The sequence below is a fragment of the Diachasma alloeum genome, unplaced genomic scaffold (genome assembly GCF_001412515.2).
Source record: "Diachasma alloeum isolate Michigan unplaced genomic scaffold, Dall2.0 Dall_scaffold_00289, whole genome shotgun sequence".
Taxonomy (NCBI): Eukaryota; Metazoa; Arthropoda; class Insecta; order Hymenoptera; family Braconidae; genus Diachasma; species Diachasma alloeum.
This window is the reverse complement of record NW_021680428.1, coordinates 1,385,612-1,412,679: the sequence shown is the minus strand read 5'-3', so window position 1 is coordinate 1,412,679 and position 27,068 is coordinate 1,385,612. Positions and strand designations below refer to the sequence as shown.

At 37.6% G+C, this 27,068-nt stretch overlaps 2 protein-coding genes across 4 annotated transcripts in view; one reads left to right on the top strand and one right to left on the bottom strand.

Moving 5' to 3' along the window:
- LOC107038960 (fatty-acid amide hydrolase 2) overlaps positions 1–27,068 on the top strand; it is a 135,673-nt gene that overhangs the window by 24,061 nt on the left and 84,544 nt on the right. The gene's annotated exons all lie outside the window — the stretch shown is intronic.
- Positions 1–27,068, bottom strand: part of LOC107038957 (monocarboxylate transporter 10) — a 56,144-nt gene that overhangs the window by 11,966 nt on the left and 17,110 nt on the right. Inside the window, exons 3-6 of the mRNA XM_015258332.1 lie at positions 21,179–21,289; positions 19,502–19,675; positions 5,781–5,949; positions 3,230–3,394 (exon numbers count right to left, since the gene is read on the bottom strand). Of these exons, the coding sequence (XP_015113818.1) occupies positions 3,230–3,394; positions 5,781–5,949; positions 19,502–19,675; positions 21,179–21,289 (619 nt within the window). The remainder of the gene's footprint in view (positions 1–3,229; positions 3,395–5,780; positions 5,950–19,501; positions 19,676–21,178; positions 21,290–27,068) is intronic.

The following is a 27,068-nucleotide window of genomic DNA, read 5'->3' as shown; positions in this document are numbered from 1 at the left end:
GGGGGGGGGGGGGGGGTGAAACGCGTGGGAGTTCCAGGTGAGTCCCGGATCACGCTCTGTACACGAGTGGCTTTCGCTCCGGTAGATTCGCCAGTTTTTTGTTGTTTTTATTTTGTACGTCGGGGCGCTTTGTGAACACACCACGGGCGCTCTCGCTACTGCACGTGTCTGACTGTTGAAGTTTTTTTCCACTTGCCGGAGGAGTATAAGATGAATCGGGATTGAGGAGAGAACTTCCCACGTTTGATCGTATAAAATACTCAGGGATTTGCAGAGTACTTTCATGATTTTGCGGCGGAGGGGGGTGGGGATTTTTCGGGGGGTCAACGGTTTTTTTAGGCGACGGACGCACGGGTGGAAATGAAATTTAATTTAATGGAGAGATTAGGTGGTTTTTCAGGAGAGTTGGATTTAAGTCGATTTCAATGAAAATTCACAAAAATTCTGCTTTTTTGAAAGGCAGGAATAGAAAAATTTGCCAATTCACGGGAATTTTCGGTTAAAATGTGAATGTTTAGTACCAAATTGCGTTGAATTTTGAAATATTTGAAAATTGAAGAATATATTGAGCTAAATTTTCTGGATTTTGATGGGAAAATTTAGTTTACACTGGAATTTCCCGGAATTTTGCTGTCGAAAACTGTAAATTTTGGTTCAGTTATTGCAGAGACAATTAATAGAATATGAGGGGAATTTAGATATATATATTACTGAATTTCTAATCAATTGAAAATGATAAAATTTCGAATTGAATGGGAAATTCAATGGAATTTCAAATTATTGAATGATAAAAATGCAAGAATTCTCCAATTTATCAGAATTTTCTGTCAAATTGTGAATGTTCAGTACCAAATTACGTTGAATTTTGAAATATTTGAAAACTGAAGAATATATTGAGCAAAATTTTCTGGATTTTGATGGGAAAATTTAGTTTACACTGGAATTTCCAGGAATTTTGCTGTCGAAAACTGTAACTTTTGGTTCAGTTATTGCAGAGACAATTAATAGAATATGAGGGGAATTTAGATATATATATATATATATTACTGAATTCCTAATCAATTGAAAATGATAAAATTTCAAATTTTATGGGAAATTCAATGGAATTTCAAATTTTTGAATGATAAAAATGCAAGAATTCTCCAATTTATCAGAATTTTCTGTCAAAATATGAATGTTCAGTACTAAATTACGTTGAATTTTCAATTTCCAATGACGAAATTCCCTGAAATTCCAACGGAACTTCAGATAAAAATTTCCAAACCTGTTGAGAATTTTCTGCCAAAAATCCTAAGTAATGTTAGAAATAGCTGAATTTAAAATTAAAATTGCAAAAAATCCCTTGAAATCATCTCTCGCAGGCTATCAATTCCCTAAAATGAGAAAATTTCACATCATAATTCATCAGGTGCCAAATTGCTCCCCCTCTTTTCATTTTAGTAAGACTATTCATTTTCTCATCAACTTTTAAATTTTCAATCACAAAATTCCTTGAAATTGCAATGAAATCTCTGCTAATAACTTCCAAAACTTGAGAATTTTTCGCCAAAAATGCTCAACAATGTTAAAAAAAGCTCAATTCAAAATTAAAGTAGCAAAAAATCCCTCAAAATTTTCTCACAGACTATCAATTTCCTAAAATGAAAAAATTCCAAGAAATCACAATTCATCAGGCGTCCAATTACCCCCCCCCCCCCGCCCCCATTTTAATGAGAATGTAATTCGGAAAATGGGAACAATGAGGTCAGCGATATGAGATGAATCTCGCTGGCGGCGTCGAGCGAACAATCACTCTGACACTCTCATAATTGTGAAATGAAAGCATCGAAAAATCCGACAGCCTTCGAAAAAGGAGAAAAAATTAATATTTCTAGTTCATGCACGAGCCATAAAGTTCCTTCCACGTCCCTTCCAATTCCCCAGATGATTCATCTTACGTGCACGGTCCATCGGATGTTAATTCCGAATGAAATAAATCATCCAACGTAATTCGTAAAAGTTGAATTCATAAATCTCCATTTACCTACCACTCGCGAGTGTTGCTCCAACATTTCTGTTTGACCCTCTTGTGGATTCACGTGCACTCAGTGAAAATACGCGCAGAAAAAACACCGGGAGTTCCCAAAAAACAAAATTAATGAATTCAAGAGGAACTCAGTGGATAAAAAAGCTCGGGGGGTTTTGTGGAGCGGACGGAGAGGAAAAAATTTGAATAGACCAGTCTATTTGAATTTTTTATTCAGCTCGCAATTAGCTTCTTCTTCTTCTAATTATTAACTTTTATTTAATGCCGCGTTTAATTGATTCTCCTTCAGAGGTGCAATTTTTTTTTTACTCTGATCGGAGTGCAAACTTAAAATAATTGAAGGATTTAAGGAGGGTTACTATTGGAAATTTTGCACCGAAATTTCCGGTACACTTGAATTAAATTTTCATCACTCTATAGTTCCACTGGACTTTCATGGAATTTTGTCATTGAAAATTCAGAATTTTGTGGAAAAATCAATGGAAACTGTAATTTCAGTTCAACTATTCCATTAAAATATCAATGATAAATAATACAAGACTTCCAAAATTCTCATTCAACATTTCGTTCCTCATACTCCAGTAAATTCTTCTCCATTCCAAAAAGCAATTCCGTAAAACAGTTCAAGCCGACTTGGCACTTGGCCGAGTTTTCAACGAATATCTTCGAATCTAATGGAGATAACGAATTTTTCGTCATAACCTTTTTTATAGAGCGAATTGAGGGCCACAAAAAAGGTCATGACAAAAATGTTTCTATCTCCCCTAGATTTCGAGATATTCACTGAAAACTTGAGATTTTTCCCCTCAATAATTCAGTAGCGTTAATCTTTACCTGAATTTTCGGGGAATATCTCCGATTCTAAGGGAGATAACGAAATTTTCATAATAGCCTTTTTTGTAGGGAAAATTGAAAGCTACAAAAAAGGTCATGACAAAAAATTTGTGATCTCCCCTAGATTTCCAGATATCCATTAAAAACTGGCCAATCATTAAAATCGACTCAAACCCTTTTGCCACTTCGCGACTGAATGACCCCAAGACGAATGAACAATTCCCCGCAATTCACTCGTCACGCGAGATATTCGCGACCCAAGTGATCATGAAGCCTGAAGACGTGTCGCAGTTTAATTAAACATTCCCGTCATTGAAGCGGCGAATAAAACGGACGCGATAGGGAGAAAAGAGTGATAAGCTGACTCACCCGACGGCTTCCTTGTAGAAGACGCTGAAGAGGGCTATTCCCACGCCGGTGCCAGCTTGCACGACCATCTCAACGAACTCCCGTCGTTTCTTGAAGTAATGACCGAGGATCAAGCCAGCAGTTTCCCGCACCAGTCCAGCCCCAGCGCCCAGGACAAGACCGTAGCTGTTGCATTTTGCAAAAGTAAATAGCGTGAGTGCCGGGGATTTAACTGAAGAGGACGAGGGAGAGACGGGTGAATAGCGGATGCACTGTGCGGTATTGAAGCAAACAGTCGACACCCTGGCGTCAACGAGTATTGGAGCTTTCTCGTTATGCTCTTGCGCCCCAACGAACGCGCCTGTTTGCCATTCTTCTGCTGCTGTGCATATTCCTTCGTTATTTTCGTCTTCTTTTTTTTCTTTTCGATAAGCTTTTCCTAATCTCGGGGAACGCTTTTTTGCTTCGATATCGCTCTAGTTGTTGGAGCAAATATTTAATCATTTCTTTATGGATTTATTCGTCTATTTTATTTACAAAATTTATTTTTTATTTATTATTTTACTATTTTCAACATGCAACTGATTCTTGTAGATGATTTATCGTTTTTCTATACGATTATATTTTTATAAAAACAGCTTTAATGCGATCGTTTCATGGCTATAAATAAAAAGCTTTTGATGGAAATTAATGAAGAGCTTTAGATTGAGATTAATTGATAGGTTGTCATTAATTATTAATTATTGCCAGTTGAAGGCTTTTGATTTACTTTAGATTGGTCCCGCGAAGTTAATAAACAGCTTTTGATTAAAATGAATAAAAAGCTCTTAATGCAGATTAATGAAGAACATTAGAGAGAGATTGATTAAAAGCTTTTCATTAATCATAAAAATAATTTCTGTATTAACTTGAATGAAAGTTAATGAAAAAATATCGATGGAGATTAATCAAAAGCTCTTGATAACGTTTAATAGGAGAATATTTGTCATTTTAATATGATGTTTCTGATGAATATTAATGAAAAGCTTCTAATTCGTGTTAATAACAAGCTTTTAGTGAACATTAATAAAGACTGATTGAAAGCTTTTCATTAATCTTAGTAAGAAATCCTTTATTAACTTAAATTAGAATATTCAATTGATGTTAATTCGAAGCTTTTAATCGAGATTAATGGAGATCTTTTAATTAAAATCTACGAGAAGTTTCAAATTAAATTTCATAAGGAGCTTTCAATGGAAATTAATCAAAAGCTCTTAGTGAAGTTCAATAGGGAGATTTTTTATTGCTTCTAAAAATTTTGAAGATGTAAATATTCGATAATTTTAGTAACTAATTGTGGTTAACGAAGAACTCTGAATGAAGATAACTAAAAAGCTCTCGATGAAATTCGCTAGAATTTTTCTTATTTTTGGTAAATCATAAGGAGCTGTCAATCACGATTAATAATTTTATAATTTCTATTAGTGAATTAATTTCAAATAATGACAATGAAAAGCTCCGCGGAGGTGAGTGAAGGGCGTCGTTCGGTCCATTTCTAATACCCCAAATATGTTTGGCATAGACCATGGACTGAATTTTTCGGCCTAAATGACGGCATGAGAAATTGCTTCTGAATATGAGAGTGCAAATAAATGAGCAACCAAATTGCGTGTGACATTTTGAAAACGAGACAAGTTTATTTTCAACCGTTGCGGACGAGATGCAGATATTTTACGGAAAACTCGGCATAAACTCTCTCTCTCTCTCGCCTCATTTGAATTCATTCTCACCGGAGTTTATAATTTGTGCTTCATCTAAATATTCAGTTCCTCCCTAATTATCGTTATATTTATTTCCGTGCACCTCGACTGCGCGGAAATTATTTATTCTGAGGCAATGAACAGTAGAAATTAATTCATGACATTTTTAACTTTTGTTTTTTCTGTTATCGCGTATTTTCGTTTTATTTTGTTTCATTTATATTTGACTTCTCGCGTTCATTTAAGCATGGCTTCAGTTAAACTTTCAGTCTCAAGTAAAATCTCGAGTGAATACTTATTATTATCACTATTATAATTATTTGGATTTTTTTATAATTATTTCTTTGAGAACTTTATGGAGTAAATAAAATTTCTAAAAAAAAATTGAGTTGAAAATTTTGTTAAGGCAAAAATCTGAGCTAATTATTTATTAAAATCGTAAAATACTTTTGTGATGGACAGTAGAAATTAATTTATGATATTTTTGTATTTCTGTTATCGCGCATTTTCATTATTTCTATTTTATTTCTAATTTATTTCATTTATATTTCATTTCTCGCGTTTATTTGGGCATGGCTCCAGTTAAATTCTCAGTCTCATTATTATTTTATCTCAATTATTTATATTTTTTATAATTATTTCTTTGAGAAGTTCATGAAATGAATGAAATTTCTAAAAAAAACTCGAGTTGGAAATTTTGTTAATGAAAAAATCTCGGTTAATTATTTCCGAAAATCGTAAAATAATTTAGTCATGGAGTCCTATTCAACAAATTGAAGCGGTCGACTCAACCTTTGATCAGATCACCTCAATGATTCTCCTCGTGAACATACCTTATCACCACTTGATGCATGTGAAGAGCAAACGAAGTGAAGAGCGAAGCGAGGGCAAAAACGAAACCGCCAATTACAGCAGTGAGCCTCGTACTTCCTCGCCGACACGCACCCACTACCAGTGGAGCCGAACCACGTGATACAGCAGCACTCAGAGCTCCGGCCCAGGCTGAAATAAACCGAAAAACGAATCCTCTTTTAAAAAAGGAATGCAACGTTTTCAGTCAGCAATCTATGCTTGACTTGGGATTATTTCCATCCTAAACTTAAATATCTTATCTCTATATAAAAAAAATTATATATATTCATTTATTTATTTATTTATCATTTTTCTACATTCGAAAAAAAATTCCGTTATTTTTACTTCAATTTTTTTCAATGAAAGTAAATTTCCTGTCATTTTGAAAATCTAATGAGTAGAATTAAAATAATCAACGCTCGGCTAAGATTAGAATTCTTATTCCATGAACATGACATGACTTGGCGGAATAGATCGGTGACAGAAAATGTTTCAACAATTTTTTAATATAGAGGCTATTCATGAAAAAAAATAGAATTCATGACACAATCCTCTGAACTATGATAAAATGTCAAAACAACATCATATAACTTTCGATTTCTTCTCCACATTCTGTTCTAACTTTCATTAATTCCAGAAATGAATCGCTCTCAAAAACAAAACGAACAATGAATAAATATTAACCATTTGTGACGATGACTCAGCTTAGCCTGAGACCCTGGTTGAATTAAATTTGATAATTCAAGGGCCGGAGAAATCAGTGCTCTTGCACTTTAGCATAATTCGGGAGAGGAAAAATCAGATCGTGTTCCATCAAATATCGAGGGGTTCGGCTTCGCTAGGTGGCTATTATGGCCCGGGCAACGATACCAGGGCGGGATTTAGCACTGGAACGAGACGTGAATGCTCAATGTGGTCACTCTCATTGGATATTCCATTTCGATTTTCAGTTTCAAGTGGTAAACCATTCGTCTGGAATTGGATGAACTCTGAATGAATTCACTGGGTGAAATAAATTATATAGAGGAGATTCCGGGGTTAATAGGGTGAGGAGGGATTGGTAAGGATCCAGAGGGTGGGGTAGGTCTGGGAGATGAATGGATTTATGATCTGGTGAAAGAATGCGGGTGATGAGGGTCGATAAGTGGACGATCAGCCCGGGTAGGAATCGACGGTAGAAACCGGGCCCATCAAGCCCTGGTCCAAGGCGTGGAAATGCTCAATCAGGGCTAGGGCTCAGCCTAGGATCACCCCTCGTCACCAAATTATGATACAATAAAAATTTCCAAGCCGTCCACCAGGAAAATTTCCAAAATTGTAAATCGTCATTTTTTTCAGACATTACGGAAATGTTCGTCACCTAAACTATCCCCCAACTTTCTTCTCCATCAATGTCTTTCAATCCCCACACGGAGAGAAATATTCAATAAAAATTACGTCTTTTCCGGAATTCCAGAGCGAAATGTGGTTGTAGGAAATTTTACGGAACTGTCACGGAATTGTTCCAGAGCGCACTGAGCAAAATTTCAATGGTAATTTTAACAACAAGGGAATTGTCAAAGAAATTATATTTACAGTAACAATAAACTTTGTAGATAACTAGGATTCATCGTTCGATTTACTATGTCAAATAGTGTCATCCACATTATGCTGTCATTTTCACTTTAATGTAATAGTTGAATCTACAATATTTATTGTTACCGTAACTATATTTTTTTTGACAATTCCCTTGTAGTTGAAATTACCATTGAAATTTCTCTCAGTGCTTTTCGTAATTTTTATCTGAATCTCCAGTGAAAAATTACGATACCGTCACTTGAATTTTCTGAGTCCATTCCGTAATCGGTGAGTGAATTGAAGTTCCGTAATTTTTACTGAATATTTCTCTCCGTGCAGGTTTTTTCGATCCCGGAATTATTGACGGATTGCGCCTGGTTTTTCTCCCCACAGTTGACTCCTCACTCCGCCTCTGTTGGAGATACTTTATCAAGTTTGTCGTGTTTAACTCCTGGCAAATCCGATTTCGTGGAATATCAATGGTAAAGTCTTTTCAGTCTCTTCTTCCACGGTCCGGCAGGCATAATCATAAATTCTCACCGAGTTGAATAAAACGAGATTTCACGTACCGATGGGCCTGGATAATGGTCTGAAAGTGTTATTACAAATGCCCATGGGAATTTGATGCGCTGCTGGAGAATTAAGGACCGAGTGCTGGTAGTTATTCGGGATTAAACCTTCTGGGAGGCAGTAAATGTTAGCTGAACCCTTGAATGAGATCAGTTATGATTTCGTGCACTGCTGATAATTTTTGCAGGCATTCACAGTAAACTCTTTGGAAATTTTTTTCAAGCAGTTTCACTGAAATTTTGGGGAATTTCGTCATTCAAAATTCAGAATGTTATGAAAATATTAGAGTAAATTTTACGATTCGTTTGCCAACCCCCGTATGACCCTCATTATGATCCTCATTTTGCCCCCATGACCCTCATTTAGACCCTTCTTTTGACCCTTGAAGCCCTTCATCTGACCCTTAGTCTCACTCTCGTGACTTTTGTTCTGACCCTGAGTCTCAACCTCGTGACCATTGTGACCCTTATTTTGACCCTCATTCTAGCTCTCATTTAAACCCCTACGGCCCTTATTTAGACCCTTGTAACCCTTAATCTCACCCTCGTGACTTTTATTCTGACCCTTAGTCTCAATCTCGTGACCATTGTGACCCTTATTTTGACCCTCATTCTAGCCCTTATTTTAACCCCTGTGGCCCTTATTCTGACCCTTGTAACCCTCAGTCTGACCCTTATTTTGACCTTAATTCTAGCTCTTATTTTGACCCTAATTCTAGCCCTCATTTTGATCCTCATGAGCCTTATTCACACCCTTGATCTGACCCTTATAACCCTTAATTCGACCCTTGTAGCCCTTAATTTGACCCTCAGAACCTTGATTCTGAGGAAAGTAACTAATTTTCTGTGACAATTACAATTTCAACTAATTTCAATTTTATTTTATTCATTCTTTTTTATTCTATTTTATTCAGTGTGCAGTTCCTGGAAATTGTTATTAAGTGATAGTTCAAATACGACGACGAATTCAATCGAATTTTTTATAGAAAGCGCATTAGATTTTCAATTAAATATTTTCATACGTGAGATTTCGTGTAATTAATCATAAATAAACAAATTCGAATGCTCGATAGATTGAATTTTCCGAATAACCCCTCCGCCGCGGGATTTTCGCACAAAAATTTTTCGCAATAACCGCGATTTTGTTAGCGACCATCGCAATATTTTCTCATCAGTGTCCAATAAAAATAAATTAAAAAAACAGAATAAATTGAATAGTGTGTGAGTATGACTCACTCCATTCGATGCTAGAGTTTCGAATCATAAAAGCCAAGTGCTCATCATTCCGTCGGGTTTTCAGGTTGAAAGTTCATTTCGGCTGTTGACCTGAAAAAATTTGAGTAGACGGATTTGGGTCGAAACTGGATATTTACGAATTATCGAATTTTTGTTACGTGTCCAGTGGCTGTCCAGGGGGCAAACCCCTCATTGGTCGGAAAACTAAATACCGAATGACCCGCAAAGAATAGTTTGCAGACCAATGAACCCGAGCGACACGGCCTTCAGCCGAGGATGACGTTTTTTTTTTCATCCAATTTTCGATGCAGTAAATATCAGCTTGGGGGGATGAAATGACGACGGGGGAGAGGAAAAAAATGAAAAAAAAATTATAAGTTTGAGATCAACATTCGCGACCTAGTTTATATCGAGAAGAATTCGACGATTTAAAAAAAAATTATTCATTGATAATTCGGGAGTTTTTGAAAAATTGAAATTTCATAGAAGTTATTTTCAAGAGAGATACTGAACACGGAAAAAAATATATCTGAATTCAGTATATTATGTATTCGAATCAAGAATAATATACTGGAATAAAGTTTCTTTTCTGTAAATTAGTTTTAAGGGAGAAAAATCAAGAAATTTCAAAATTTGCAGAAACTTTTTTGAGCAGCAAAAAGACGAGAACTCCTCAGGTCACTTTAATTTTCGTCCCAAACGTGGATATTCAGTATTAAATTACGCAGAATATTTAATTAATAAAAAATACAAGATTATATTCACCTGAATTTTCCGGATTTCTATAGAATTTTATTGAATAATTTAACTTATTTGAAAATTTCGTAAATAAAGAAGAATTCGAGGATATTTTTTCAATTATTAATTTATAATTCTCGACTGGAAGAAAAAATTTCAATTTTATAGAAGTGTATTTTTAGAGACATTGAATTACGCTCGGAAAAAAATCAAGAATTTCAAAAAATTGCAGAAAATTCAGTGAAATGTTCAAATTTTTGAGGAGTTGAAAGTCAATAATTTCTCAGCTCACTTTAATTTTCATCCCAAACCTAGATGTTCAGTACTAAAAAAAATTCAAAATTATATTCCCCCAAATTTTCTAGATTTCCGTTAATATTTAAACTTAATCAGTTAATTTCCTACATTTATTCAATAAAAATAATTTTTTGCCGTTAATTTTCTATTTTGTCTGATGCAAATCATAATTTTTTTACATTCGGATCTCCCAATTATTCAATTATCCCGATTACAATAATTATTACTCATTATTTTATATCTGAAAAATTCTTCTTGTGCTCTAGAAATTCCAAAAAAATTCGCGATAATTCCGCGGTAATTAAAGCAAATAACAGCAAATCAGGGTATCGGAAGCACGAAACAGGGGTGGGCGTGGATGAGCGATAGAGGAGGGATCGATGGGGCTGGGGAGGCCCTGTAGTTGCCCAGGGAATGAATATGCATCGTCCAGTTCGTGTACTGACTTGAGAGTAGGCAGAAGCATCCCACCGTCATTCGTCCGTGTACGTTTCAACAGGTAGGAGAGGCATTTCGGTGGGGAATCAAGACCGAGAGTTGTTTGAGGGTGCGATCGATAGGCTCATGGCTTCCCTCAGTACACGAGGGAAAATATACAACGCGGCTGTTTATGCTCAGCTCGGGGCCTCGAAAAATCCCCACAAAATTTCAAGTCTTCATCGGCAAATTCACATTCACGTGAGTGAGGGATTTTACGACGTCGTCATGTCTTTCAACGTTTGGGATACTTTCGCGAGACTTTTCCAGACAGGATTATCCTAAGGAATGTACGAAAGCAAATCATGTGCCATTTTTTGCCTTCATTACCCAAATCAAACAAAACTTATTTGAGAACATGTTTTTTTTTAAAATCAAAATAAAATAAAAATCTTCATTTGAAACATTTAAATCATTTCAAGAAGAAGGATTTACTTATATTAAACACACGATTTATTTATTTCAAATAAATGATTTTTTAAAATCAAATAAACAATTGATTCATTTCAAATAATAAACAGTTTTCGTATTTTAAGAAAATCACATTTTCGTTCAATCTTTTTCGATTTTATTACCAACTCAAAGCGATAATAAATTTTTATTATCAAATAAATATTTATTGGATTCAAATACAGATATTAACAGCAAAAAAACATTTATTTAATGTAAACAAAACTTTAAATAAAACTTCCTATTCAATTTGAAAAAAAAAATTATTCATACTATTTAAATAAACTTATTTATTTGATTGAAATGAACTTGATTTGAATCAAATAAATCATTTTCTGGGTGCCGACAGCACTCGCTCCGTTTTCATCTCATTCTCATCAGCTTTCAATCCATCCGGCTTTTTCCAACCTCGAGGCCGTCGTGCGGCGCCAGTGGAAAGGGTCCGTGTTGCATCAGCCGGGGATAATGATATTCAGTATTAACCCCATTGTCTCCGCTGCACAATAACTCATGATCGGTTTCGATGCGCCCGGGTTTTATGACTGCTAGCAGTTCGTAAGGGCAACAAGTGTCCTTCGCAAACGGAACGCTGGAATATTATTCTAAGTGATTTATTCAATCTGCGTTTCTGCTGCGAGAGAGGACTGACACCTCCGGAATTGGACGACATCCGTCCACCGTTGAATTACATCAACCGAAAATTTAATGGAAATGTTTTGGGAGAGCTTAAGAGCTAAATTTATGGCGCCGTCAGGGGAGGTCGAAAAAAAGTCAAGAAATTGATGTTTTTTTCTATACATTCGCTGATTTTCTCAAAACCCCTATGCAAAATCCCAGATAGCCTAGGAGAATGGGTGAGACACAGTAATTTTTCTAAAAAATGCATTTTAACGCGGGCTCTTATGGAAATTCGGAAAAAATATATTAAAAATAGAAAAAAAATCGCCATTTTTCTGAAATTTCGTACCTCGGTGGAGCTTTCATGGAGGAACATAAAAAAAATCCAAGTGGCCTAGGAGAATTGTTTAGAAGGGATAATTAAAAAACTCATGAAAAATAGGAATTCTGCGTGCGCAACTTGGAGTAGCGGCAACGTTGAGGTTAGAAATGGCGGAGGGGTAAGCGCGGCAAATACGAATGGAGTTGTGATGATACATTTCGCTATGGGAAGGAACCTAACAGCTGAGTGAATCAGTGCTGCCAACTTGTACCTCGAATGGCATGACGTTGTCACTTTTTCTATCCATATTAATTATTTTCCAATTATCCAAAAGACAAGCTAGAAAAATAAAAGAAGGCTTGAAATATGTGGGAAAAAAACTAGAAAAGTTATTAAAAAAATATTTCCAACACAAACATGGTCGAAATAGATTAAAAATTTGTAATTGAAATATGGTTTTTTTGTTCAGCGATTGGTTTTCTGCGAGAGAACAATAGATTCCCCTCCATCTCACCTCCTGCATGCCCACCCTGCGATAAATCCACAGGAAACACATTTCACTGGAAAGTGGAAAAGAAGATTGTAAGGAGTCATGTTGGGATTGCCTGTTGAAAAATTGATCTAGAAATTTCAAGTAAAAAATTGTAATATTTTTTAACGAGAAATTACACCTGACGTTCACGTCATCACGACCACGTTTCTTTATTCTCTCAGTGTAGGTTAGAAAGCCTTGAAGAACATATACCTCCGCCCCTTTATGGGGTTGGACGGTTATACTCTCTCATTTATCTCAGCGCTTCCCGATCTTTTCTATTTATTCTTGACCCTCCGGGAGTTCACCGAGAGCCTCTCACGGAGACCATCGGAAAAAGGGGGAACGATGCACACAGAATACCCCGTGAAGAAAATAGAATAGCGTCACGTGCACCATAAACCTATCACCAAGTAATCAATACAATCTTTATTAATAAAAAAAAACTCCCACTCATTATTGTTCTGACGCAAGAGACCGCGTTAGCTATTTATCTCCCTTCCGGTTGATCGAAAATCGCATTGACCGGACCCCCTCACGATGACGTGTCATCCACGTGGGAAGACTTCCGCGCTTTAATGCGTTCGGATAGACCATTAGGAAGCAGTCCTCACACTTGACCTTTCGCTATCTCGTCGACAGCCCCAGAATGTCGAAAATTTCCCTTTCACGAAATTCCAGTTCACCGTTTTCACTTGAGAATGAGAGATTTCACGAGAGGCGCATTCATAGAATTAATTAGTTATTTATTTTATTGAAGACGAATCCAACATGACGAGATGAATAAATTAATAAGATGTGGTAAATTGCTTTCGCCACAACATGATTAATATATTTTTACTAATAAATTAGCGATTTGTCTCCTAATGGAATTTCTATGGCGATGTACTTCAAATCAAATTTAATGGTTCATCGAATTCAAGAATGTCCTATTGTTGGTAGCCAATGTTGCTCCAACGTTGGTAGCCAACATTGTCGGAACGGTGGCAGCCAAAATTGTCCCAGTGCTGACAGTCAACATTGCCCCAACGTTGTCGGCCGACATGGTCACGACATTGCCCCAGTGTTGGCAGCCAACATGGTCCCGACATTGACCCAACATTGGCCCAACGTTGCCAATCAACATCGGCCCAACGCTGGCAATCAACATTCGCCCAATGTTGGCAGCCAACATTGCCCCTCCCTTGGCAGCCAACATTGCCCCAACGTTAACTTTCACCTGCCGCACTAAACACCGAAGACGATAGTGTAATTACCAAATTGCACATTTCAGAATGTTTGACGGAATATCAAAGGAAGGCTTGAATAGAGCGGCAATGGGTCGTAAAACTTTGATGGCACTTCCTCATGAACATTTGAATTTTTTTCCTCTCGTTGCCTTGAACCACTGAACTTTTTCCACCGGTTACATCGAAAATCGCTTAAATGCTGGCCACACGTTTCTGCGGTTGAAGCTCGGGTCACTCTCGTATATCACGAATAGATCCCTAAAGCTTCGCAGTGTCTTCTCCCCCGAGGTACGACCTAGCTCAGCCTGCATTTAGAAAAATCTCGGGTAGTTGGCCATCAATTTTTGTTGGCAACGATGTCGGGCTAGTTTGTTACCAATATATGTTTCATGGTTAATCCTCGTGAACATTATATTGACATGGTCTTATTGCAACGAGGGATTGCCGTGGTTTCATATCCCCCAGACGCTGGGAAATCCATGGGGATGAGGAGTAGCCTAGGTATTCTGGTTGTTGGCGTGGAATAGTCACCCTCAGTCATCCAATCTGGCTCCACTCAATGCTGCGGGCGAGCATCACCAGTCATGGTTTCTATCGTATGGAGGCCATTGGGTGGTCTGCATAAGTAACAAGTGGGCATTGAATAATCGTGGGAAATGGTCACGAATCTTGATGTTTGGTAATGCGATCGATGGAGACACAGAGGAAGCAAGTGGGAAATTGCTCTTGTCACAGAATAGTCAATATATTTTTGCTATTAAATTGGTTATTTGTTTCCGAATGAAATTTCTATGACGATGTATTTTAAATTGCATTTTATGATTCATTGAATTCAATATTGCCCCATTAAGGCAATGTTGGCAGCCAACATTGCCTCAATGTCAACAGTCAGCATTAAAACATTGTTACAATGTTGGTAGCCAACATCGTCTTAACGTTGACAGTCAACATTGCTCAATGTTGACAGCCAACATTGCCCAATGTTGACAGTCAGCATTGCTCAATGTTGACAGTCAGCATTGCTCAATGTTGGTAGCCAAAATTGTCTCAACGTCAGCAGTTAGCATTAAAACATTGTCGCAATGTTGGTAGTCAACATTGCCCAATGTTGGTAGCCAACATTGTCTTAATGCTGGCAGCCAACATTGTCTCAATGTTGGCAGCCAACATTGTCTCAATGCTGGCAGCCAACATAACCCCAACATTGACAGTCAACATTACCCAAAGTTAATTTTTTTTCAAAAATGTTTTACCTTCAGACACTAGTTTATCTATTTCCAGAAGTGATGAATTAAGTTTCATCAATCCCCCCTTCCCCTCTGAATCGACTGCCACTGATTTTTCATCCTCAATTTTCATCCCACAGTGAGCACAAAAGCTGTTCCTGAGCATTACATGCTACCTCATCATTTTTTTCTCCCCATACCCTCTGTTTATTCGCGACAGCATGGCGCGAGGAAATTAAAGGCGAACAAGGCAAAAGCCAGAGCGCCCCATATCTCAGGGACGTTAGTCTGGTGAACCTAGAGGAAAATATGAGTGGAGCGACCTTCAGTCTTGAAGGGTATGTACCTGACCACGTAAGACTGTCGTGCAATTCTTTTAACGCGGATATTAAATGCTCTTCCCGGAGGGCTAACTGTCTGACATTATTACGTTATCAATAATCAATAGAAGCGAAATTTTCCGTTGCTTTTTGCAATGAGAATGACTATAAACAATTAATTGAAAAAAGGTCATCACCAGTAAATCATCGCTAGCAAATACAAAAGTTCGAATAAAAACTTTCGTTCGATCAAAACGCGTAGGTCCCCTGAACGATGAGTTTCTAAAAATCATAAACTTTTCCCTCCGTGTCCTGGGACAACCCGAAACCAGCGACAATCACAGAAGAAACCCCAAAATGATTGATGACTGATCTGACGCCGGCGAGATATCCACTAATGGCCGAGGGCCGGCGATCTGCCGGGAGTTATGTGACAGGTGGATAACGAAGCGAAAAATATCTTCAGCAAGATAGCCGCCCGATCCATTTCCATTTTCCCCGCGATGTGTTGCCCCTCCATTACCAGATCTTCAATTACCCAAGGTGACGGGTGATCCTCAATACCGGCCATAATTCCGGCCCTTTGAATACCTCCGAACGTAAAATAGTAATTCGACTCCTGCCATTATCATCGGGTGTGCAATTCCCCCCGAGTTTAAGCTGCGCAGGGGATTTTAGAGGCGTCCTGTATAATGCACCGTGGTGTGTATTCACTCGGGACGTATCTACTGCAATATCGTTGACGAGGATATACTCAAGATACCGCTGAAAGCCGTAATTAATCCGTCGCTGAAGAGGGACTAAAACTCAATGAGCACTAAAAACACCGGATGCACAGGAATAAAAGTTCGGTTTCACTTTACGAAGGAAGCTCTGTGGGAATGAATTTGTGGCGGAGAAATGAGTGAAAATGGATGAACCAAAAATTCAATATATTTGATATATTGCGGCTATATGCAGGAAAACATGTGTCCTACATATGGATGATGTATGAATCTTATAATCCTTATATATGACTCATCTACAAAAATGAGCCAATTTTCTTTGTGTGAAGATATATTTCATACTGGGGAACTCCGCCCACAGCTCAGTCATCTTGCCAGCCCCTGGTGACCTGCAGGGTGTGACTATTAATCATGTATAGCCATATGGCTTGCATCAATTTTTTTAGACCTGTCTCCGGGAATCAGGTAGTCTTTACGAACGATTGATTTTCATGGAATCTATGAGTGATGATGTCATGACGCCTAAATGAGAATCCTATATGATCTTCATGTGAGTTTACAAAAACCTCAGATAACCTCTTCTTACAGACAATAAAAAAAAACGTCTTCTTATCTAGGTTTTGACCTTGATAGTACCTCGATATGACCTATATGGAACCCCCATGTGAGTTTTATACGAATCGGATATGAATTTAGGGGACTCTCATGTGACCTGATGAGCCCTATATGGACTTTATAAGACCCTGAGTCCCTAATGAGACTTTGACAAGACTCCCTATGACCTCACTCTTTCTTCCCTGAGACCTTATTTTCCGTTTCCGGGACCCTATTTCATCTTCCTGTTTCACCTTCCTAGAACCTCACTTTCCTCTTTCCTGATACCTCACTTTCTGTTTACCTATGAGACCCTATCTGATCTTATTTGACCTTCCTATGACCTCATTTTCCTTCATATGGCGATCACACGATCAACAAGACCCTCATATGCCCCTATATGACCTCCATGAGTCCCCTATGAGACCTCTAATATATGACCTTCCATTGAACTCACTCGCCCTTCCCTATGAGACCTCACTCTCCGTTTCCTTTTGAGACCCTATTTGATCCTCCTATTTGGCCTTTCTAGGACCTTACTTTCCCTTCCCTACGAGATCTCACTTTCTGTTTATTTGATCTTCTTGTTTGACCTTCCTAGGGCCTCACTTTCCCTTCCCTTTGAGACCTCTATATAATCCTATTCGACCTTCCTATGACCTCGCTTTCTCTTCATATGACCCTTATGCGACCTCTATAAGGCCCTTTTGAGACCCCTTTTGACCTCCATAAGTCCCTTACGAGACTCCACCTCCACAGAATTGGAATTCCCGAGAGAAAAAATCGCCAAGTCCCAGCCGGGAATCGAACCCGGAACCTCCCATTATCATGCTGGGACTCTTCCAACTGAGCTATCGTGAACTACAGAAATTATCGGTCTTAAAATTCACTTCACAACGCAGAACTAGAACTAGATGAAGATACACCATTTAGCGAATTTATTTTTTATAGATCCACACACATAACTCGACAAGAACAAATATATTTTTCACGTATACTTTTTTTTCATGGAAAAGTTGAGGCTTCTATAAATTCAATTGACATCCCCTATTTTTCCACGCTTGAACAGAAAGCGGTGGAATAGCGTATCGAGTAAAATAACCACTGACTCGGGAAAAGACTCCATTTGTGCTTGAGAGTGGGTCGAAGACAGCAATCCACCAGGAGTGAGTGGAGTAACGGAGCTAGACACGAGAGTAGATTTATCCTCGCAAGTTTCAGAGTGGAAAGAAAATCGTTGGGTCGGAGTCGACGAAAAGTTTATCGGCGTTGCGTGCACATGTTGCCTGAGCTAGCACAAAATACTGCGGATCTATCACTTGAGTTTTCTATTATCAAATATTTTACGGGGAGAATGAAAGTCAAGATGTTCAGGAGATATATTTCACGGGAATTTTTCGTCAATCGGAATGTCACCTTCAAGTCGTTGGGTAATAATTGTTGCCTAATGGAGATTGGGGAATTCCTAGAGATAATTGTATTACATAATGGACTCGGAGCACTTTGTGTCACGTCTAGTGTCATCATGATGATTGGTGGTGGCATGAGGCATGTTCACTCCGTGAACGATCCGTTTGTAACCTATTTTGCTGGGACACACAGCCCGGAAAACGGATAGGGCTGTGCATTGTCATTTATATATGTGCTGAATGCACCTGAGTAAATGGAACGGGTCATGGGTAAACTGTCTATCTGTATCCATTACCGCACATATGAAAGAATTTAGAGGAAAAAAATAGGGATTTCTTCAAGGATTTCTTACGATTCTCGCCATTTTTTTTGTAGATAATGTTTATAATAAGTGAAGTTGGCATTATCTTAATTTTTTTGATTCAACTTTAAATAATAAATAAATAAAGAGCTTATGAATAAATAAATGTGAGTGAGAATGCCAATAAAAATTAAATTTACGTTTGAATAAATCCATTCGTTTCATCAAATTAAAATGTATTTAATGAGGATGAAGCATTCCTCGGGGTGTAATAATAATATAAATTAATATAAAAGAATCTTTCTACATTGTAAAAATGCAAATCGACTTCTGGTGATGACAATTTGGTACTCAAAATTGAGACGTCAATATTAAGGGCCTTGAGGATAAAAATAAGGGTTATGAGGGTCAAAATGAGGGTCGTGAGGGGCAGAATAAGGGTTATGAGGGTCAGAGAAAGGCTTACAATGGTCAAAATAAGGGTCACAAGGGTTAGAATAAGGGTTTAAATAAGGGTCACGAGGATTAGATTAAGGTTCAAAAGGGTCAGCGTAAGGGTTCTAGTAAGGGTCATGGAGGTAAAAAACAAAGGGTCACCAGGATCAAAATGAGGGTTGCGAGGGTTATAATGAGAGTCAGATTACGAATCCAAATGAAGGTCACAAGGGTCAGATTAAGGATTACAAAGGTCAGATTAAGGGTCCAAATAAAGATCATGGGAGTCAGAAACTAAGGTTAACAAGCCATAAAATAAGGGCTTCTGTATTGTAAAAATCCAAATCGACTTTTGGTGATCAAAATTTGCTCGAAATTAAGACTCAGAAATGAAGGGTGAAAATAAGGGTCACGAGGGGGGCACAATGAGGGTCAGATCAAGGGCTCAAGGGTCAAAATAAGGATCATGGAGGTCATATAGGGGTTGGCGAGCGGAGCGAGCAGGGGGCGTAGCCCCCTAGCAAAAATATAAAGGAATCCGAAGAGTTTATAAATAAATAAATAAATCAGAATAAAAATGCAAATAAAAACGAAATTTAAGTTTGAATAATTTCAATTAAATTTCAACAAATCAATGGAACAATAATATAAATTCGCTTCACTCACCAATATTCATCAGATTAGCTTCCCCAAGGTGACGTATGGCATAAAGATGCAACAAACCGAAAGCAAGTTGCATTCCAGTTGTCAGCAACAGGGCCAAAAACCCAGCGGCACACACAAGCCACCCCCACCCACCCTCCGGGTAGAAATGTGTTCGAATGGTAGTTACATCGAGCCCTGAAAACCCAAGCGAAAACATTAATACTTGACGATATAATTTTTGAGACTCGTATCGTAATCCAACTTCGGGATGAGAAATTAAAAATTGAGGGTCTAATCTTCTCGAATCTCCATCAACTTCGTGAAAAGACGGTGGATCTTGTCACTTGCAGTTCTAGATCCTTTGAGTTGGATGGAGGGTCTGAGAGGATTCGAGTGACGTGTAACAAAGTTTAGTGATTAATATTCAATCGTACCTTCAGACTTTAATGAGGACTTGCTAATATGGCTTTGCGGACGGGGGATTTTAACTGATCTCTTCATCTTCGGGAGAGGTTTTTAGGTCGATTTGAAATTTATTGGGGGCGATGGAAGGACGAGAATTCTGGTATCAATACTCCATTTATTGTTGGGGATAAATATAATAATTGAGTGATGATCAACTGATGTTTGAAAATAAAGTAATTAAATCATGGCTTTAATTGTTATGACTCGCTTTCGTCAGCGTTTTTACTTATAAATACAAAATGTGAAGCGGTGATGAACTATTTTTTCAAATGAAATATTTGATTTTTTGTTCGAGGAAAAAATTATAAAAATTTTAACTGTTTTTGAAATTAAAAATTGATGTTTCAAGGAATTTCGTCATTGAAAATTCCACAATTTGGTGAAAAAATTAATCCAATGAAAATAAAATAGCAAAACATAAATACAATATGCCTCAAAAAATGAGGCATATTTGAGTTTAAATCCATAAGAATTCCAAAACTCAAAAGGAAAAATTTATTGCTCGCTTCAGATATTTTGCGAGTTTCACTTAAAAATAAGAGCAAAATGTGAAGTGGTAATGAACTATTTTTTAAAGTGCAATATTTGATTATCCGTTAGAAGAAAAATTACAAAATTTACAAAAATTACAAAAATATAAAGTTAATAATATTTTGAAAACTGTTCTTAAAATTTAAAATTGAAATTTTAAGGAATTTCGTCATTGAAAATTCCTCAATTTGATAAAAAATTCAATGGAAAATATAAATTCCAATTCAATTCAATTCAATTATGCTATGACAACTCAAAAAATAAGTTTAAATGCACGAAATTACCAGAAATGAAAAAAAAATTGATTGTTCGCGAAAATTTGCTATTTCCAAAGAAAATTTAGCACCACTTTACGTTTTGTCCTGCAGGTTTTCCCAATTTTTTTTCCCCACACGTGATTGAACTACTCACATCAGCTCATAAACCGCAAAAAAGTGCAACCCTCCATTTTAATTAGTAACCAGTGGTTTCATTCGTCGAGCAACGAGACCTCCGCGATATTAACCACCCCTGTATTTTGGATTAATAACGAGTTATCAATGCAGCATGACACGAATGTGCAAATCAATACAGCGTCGATGCGTTATACGATGCGGCCTCCTGGGAATTGACGGGAAACAAACTGGGGACTAGTGGCAGTTGATCACTGCCCTCGTTACACTCTCATAAAAAAGAGATTTTTTTTTTCAAATTCATGCTCACCTGTTCGCCGAAGTGCCGGTACACAACGGTGGAGGCTACGCAGGTCGCCGAGAACCCAATTTGTGTTCCCGGCCATACTCTCGTCCATATCCATACAGCGCAGACGAGGGTCTGCAATGGAATGAAGAAAAAAAACACTTGAAAATCTTTTTTTTTTCACTCGCGTTGCATGCAGATGCTGGTGGAATATGAATGGGGGAGTTGGAATAGTTTGATTCAGTGTAATTGGTTAATTTCCTTTCGGGGAATAGAATGAAACTGGGGTTATTAAAATCCCCGGATGAATAAGTCTCGTGAATAACCCTGGAATTTGTGGATTTAATTAAAGTCGATTAATCGTTCTAATTTTCGGATTCGAGGATATGCAGGAGAGCTATTGGAATGCATGGGGGAGTGGGTGGAACAATTCGCGAAGAATATTTTCCATGCAAACATAATTTAAAACATTATTTTTTTAGAATTTTTTTTCATTTTGAATTTTTTTTTTTTGAAAACTTCGATTTTTTTAATTCAACAAAATTTTTTTTTAAATTTATTTTTCAGAAAACAATTTTTTTTTACTTTTTTGTTTGCTTTTTAATTCTTAATTTGTCGAATTCAGGGTTTTTTTTGTCATAAAGAAGGGTCACACGAGTCATAATTTTTATTCTACAAAAAATGCAGTTGCCTTAAAAAATAGAAATTTTTCAATTAATTCACTACCGTAGTCTCTGTGTAAGCGATTAAATTTTCCAAGCCCCCAGCACCAAAGGACAAAGACATTAATTATTCTCCTGACAAAATCCTTTGAAACACCATCGACAGTCCTGCATTATTGGTCCGTTTGAATTTGAAATTTTCGCGTTCAGTCACTCGCTCAAACTCGAAGATTTATCTTCCTAAAGTACAGAATAACCTGGCTCTATCATCTCCAATGCATTAAGCAGGTACTGCCCTAAATTTGTTATTTAGTGAATAAGGCATATGAAACTGCAAAAATTTATTATTGGCGTCACACAACAATTACGATCTCTTTACTCTTCATGTTTACTATCTTGATCTCTTCTCTTTGCGGCTAGACATTTATGTTAATTCTTGCATTCATTACCTAGTGCGAATATGTAAACCGCAACGCGTTTATTATTCCCATACTATTTGTAGGTCTTGTCATTGGCTTCGGCTGTCTTGACTTGAATAAACAAATAAAGAATCAATACCAAAACGTCACCTTCAAATGAATTCTCATGTAGAAAAATGCAAACGAAAGAACAGGAAAAAAACCTCAAGAAACGCAGCCCTTGCTTCTCTCCTAATGAAATTCAAGAATCTTCCCTCTTTCCCACTTGAGGGAAAACGACCAAGTTTGAATCTATTGTGTCTCTCTGCTCCCTTTTCCACATAATCTTCTTTCCCAGAAATATCTCAGATAAAACTTTATTCTTTCGTAGAAATAATGAACTTCCTCGCAAAGCGATGACGTGAATACAACTCCATCGTCTTGTAATCTTCCATTTCCCTAAAATAAAATACTGGAATTTTAATCGAGTGGATCGCCACGATACGACTGATATTTTCCGAGTTTTCAACATTTCCCACTCCCACTAATTCCGGAGAGCTGAATAAAATCTGTTGCACAGCTCAGCGAATCGAGTAACTCGACTTGTTTTCTCAGTGGTATAACAGGGCGTAAGTACAATCGATATAGTTTTCCTATTGTAAACGATACTGTGACATGCCAGGTGGATTCCACTTCAATTCCGCTCTGTCGGTTCAACCCTACGGCAGCGCTGGTTCTGTATAAACAGGGGGAGATACCCTTATCTCATGTATATGAGAGCCACTGCGAATGTAACTCACTGTCTCAAGTATTTTCATCTTGGGGGAACTATTGAGAGTAATATGGAAATTCCTAGGACTTTCATTCTGGAAGAATGGCTGTAGATGATTTTATCTCACGAATGCTGTAGCAACAATATTATATTTGTGCTGGAGGTCTAGCCCATCCCCGAGCGATTTTTTTTTCAATTCAATGATTTTCGTAAAAATCAAAAGACCTTCGTATGGCCTAATGAGTTCTATAAGACCTCCAGATGACCTCCGGATGATTTCCGTATGACCTACATGACCTTCACATGACCTACGTGTAAATCGGAGACTATACGAATTCCATAAATGACCTCCATATGATTTTTGTATGACCTTATGGCTTCCATAAGACTTGCATATGACCTCCATATGAATATAAAATTCATAAGACCTACGAGGCCTTTATAGGCCCTCTATATGGTTTTCGTATGACCTCCTCATGACTTCCATAAGCCCTTCATTTGATAAGACCTCCACATGACCTGGATATGATTTTTGTATGACCTACACATGACTTCCATAAGACCTTCATATGACCTCGATGTGACATTCACTTGACCTCCGCGTAACTTTTGAACCTGTGAGAATTCCATAAAACCTTCACATAACCTCCATATGACCTTATAAGACCTCCATACAACCTGTATATAATTTTTGTATGTGACCTCATGACTTCCATAAGACATAAGACCTTCATATGATTTCCATATGACATTTACTGGACCTCCGCATAACTTTCATCTCGCCCTATTTGAACCTCATAAGACGTTCATAAAACCTTCATGTGACCCTATATGACCTCCATATAATCTTCATTTGACCTTCATATCATCTACATGTGACCCTTACATAACTTTCATGTCGCCCTATTTGAACTTCATAAGACGTTCATGAAACCTTCACGTGATCCTATAAGACCTCCGTATAACCTTCATTAGACCTTCGTGTGACCTCACATAATCTCACATAACCTTCATCTCGCCCTATTTGAACCTCATAAGACGTCCATGAAATCTTCAGGTGACCCTATAAGACCTCCATATAACCTTCATTGGACCTTCGGAAGACCTTCATGACCTCCAGATGACCTTCGTAGGCAATTATCATTTGTTTTCATTTATTTAGCCCATTTGTTTTATTTAGCTATTTATTCAATTTTTTTTCATTTATCGTTTTCTTTTTATTTATTTTTTTGCTCTGAAGACTATCATATCAGTTCCAACACTGAAAAATTCATGAATGAAAATTCCCACATATTTTACACACCCCGCAACAAATAATCAGAAATGCAATAATTTAATTCCGTTCATTATCAGTCCTCGATTAAAAATGTCATTTCTGTAACTCGAATTCATCTCGACAAGGGAATCTATCTTCCAGTTGAGCTGACGCAATCAATTACTTCCACAGGATGACTGCAGCAGGATCTAATGATCTAATAATCATCTTCAGCATCATTTTGAAAGCCCTCAGGACAGAAGACTTATGTCTGGCCGCATTGGGGGATTCTCGCAGAGGCTGTGTTTTACTGTAATACATAAAAGGAACACGGGTAGTAACAGCCAGGGAGGATGCATTACACTCGGGTGGATGGCAAGCCGTTGGGACAGGCTGCGGTGGACAGGCCGCAAGACAAACTACGCTGACTCGGAGCAACGTGAGGAAGAAACCTAATCCTCTTAATTATCCTGGAGTAAAGATAAGCGGATGCGAGATTTCTTGATTATTTCTTCATTAGATTCGGTGATGAAATGTCACATTTCATTACTGTGAATTTTTTTTTTTTTTTTTATGGGGGGAAGTAGATCGTCATCTTTATTGAATGGATAGTTGAAACGTGAGTGCATTTCGTTGAATTTTAAAGGAGAATTGTCTTAGAATAAGTGGAAATTCAACGTCTTCTCAGAATTCAGAGATTTTCACTGGCAACAAGAGACTGTTCTTCTCTCGTTAATTCCCACCAAAATCTAAAAATCGGAAATTATGACAAACGCAGAGCTTCACCAATACCAAGAGCGACTTTTCTCTTTACTCTTGAAGTCGACTTGGACTGAAACTTTTACACTTCCAACGGCAGACACTTGGGTTCCGAATATGTCGAGTAATTCAGGAATTGAAGTGGGTGCCAGTAGAGTTCGAATGTCTCGATTTTTCTCCTGACAAATTGGACAAGAACTCTTTGTCTCGTAAAATTTCGTATTTCCTTCACAAGACGTCTGCTCAAGCATTGCAACCAGCTACGTCACATATCTCCTCTTTTCCGGTGATTTTGCTCTCTTCCTTCAAGAATCCCCCACAGGTTTTTCCGGCACGTCTTGAAAAAAATCACGCGTCACAGGAGCCCTTTGTATCGCCAGGGGGCACTGCGACACCCAGTGAATTTTCATGCCTTTCTTCTCAAAGTGAAATACCTATCTGCTTTTTCTCACCACCAACTCGATAACCCGAGGATCCGTGTACCTAGTATCGAACCCTTCCACGAGAAAAAGCCACTTGTGTTGAATTTTTTTGTCTCTATTTTCTTTATCTCCACCTCTTTGCTCGGTTTTGTGTGCGTATTTTTTTTACCGTCCCACCTTCTACAACTGTGAAATATCTTTCATCTCGCGGCTATTGCCCGTTTATGCCGCGACTACTCGAGTGCAGCTTTCAAGCCATTAAGACGTCTCCGCCCAAGTTTTCTGCCTTCCTTTAATGTTTCTTCTTCTTTCAATTTAAGTCTTAATTCATTTATTCAACTTTTTCATCGTTGATTCGTTGAGCGAGGCCTTTAGACTTGCGTTACAAAGTGTCATAGAAAAAAATGACTCGTTGAAAAATATAAGGATTCTAACCTGACAAGAATCGTAAAGATCAGACTTTTACGTTCGTAAAGACCTGAATGCTGAACATTTCTTTATACAACCGATTGTAGAAGAAATTGTTTTTTAAATAATAGTGACTTGATACGACACAAACAAATGAGAAATTGCTCTCGTCACTACAGATTTAATTATGTTTGTATACATTTTTTTGTCGTCCAGAGCCAAAAATTTTTTTTTTCACCCGAAGCCAAAGTGCCATATTTAGGACAGATTGTTAGGACATGTTAGGACACATTGTTCCAACATTGGTCCAACTTTGGCAGCCAACATTGTCCCAACATTGGCAGTTAACGCATGCCTACACATTCGGAAGAAAAAAAACTATCTATTGAACAATGAGAATTCTAATCTGAGAGATCCCAGAAAAACCCAAGTCTCATGTATATTTTCTCATTATGCGAGCGAACGTCGAGGGATATCTTCTCAAAGACAACGCCAAGCTCATCAACCCTTTCTCATGTTCCTGTTCTTGAGAACCGGGAACACAATCTATTTCCCCTAGCGCGCTGTCCCTCTCACTTCCTCCGCTTGTTCCTTTCACTCCGGTGCATTATTACGTTAACGAAAGAAAAGTTTTATCGTCGCAAAATGCAAAATAACCTCATCCGCAGCGTCTTCATCCACCTCAGAGTGCATAAAGTGTGAATATTATTCGTTGGGCGTCCTTTGTTTTTTAAATTAACATCAGCCACTGGGGTTTTTCGGCGTTCAAGGCAGCTGTGTGAACTTGGAGTCGAAGTTTGATAAATCGATTGTCTTTCTTATAGTATCGATTGTACTCAGTGAGTACCTGAATGTACTACATTCATTTTCATTTGTACCCCGCACCCCTAGACGTAAGAGGTGCGGGAAAAATCGTGCAGCGTCGGAAATGAAGGTACGGAAAAAATTTTCATGAGCAAGGATTCAGCATGGATAGTACTTGTATGTACTATATTTTTCCATTTCATTTATCAACCCCTTCAATACTTTACCCGCTTCTAAAATCTTAGATGTATGAAGGACGTCAGGAAAACATACAGATAACTTCTAAATCGTTAGTACTCGTTTGTACCAACGAAAATTATTCATTATTATTATTATTATTATTATTATTATCATCAAATCACCTGATTCCATTTTTATCAACCGTAAAATCATCGTAATGGATTCCATATGTAGTTCGTGAAGTTTTGATGTGG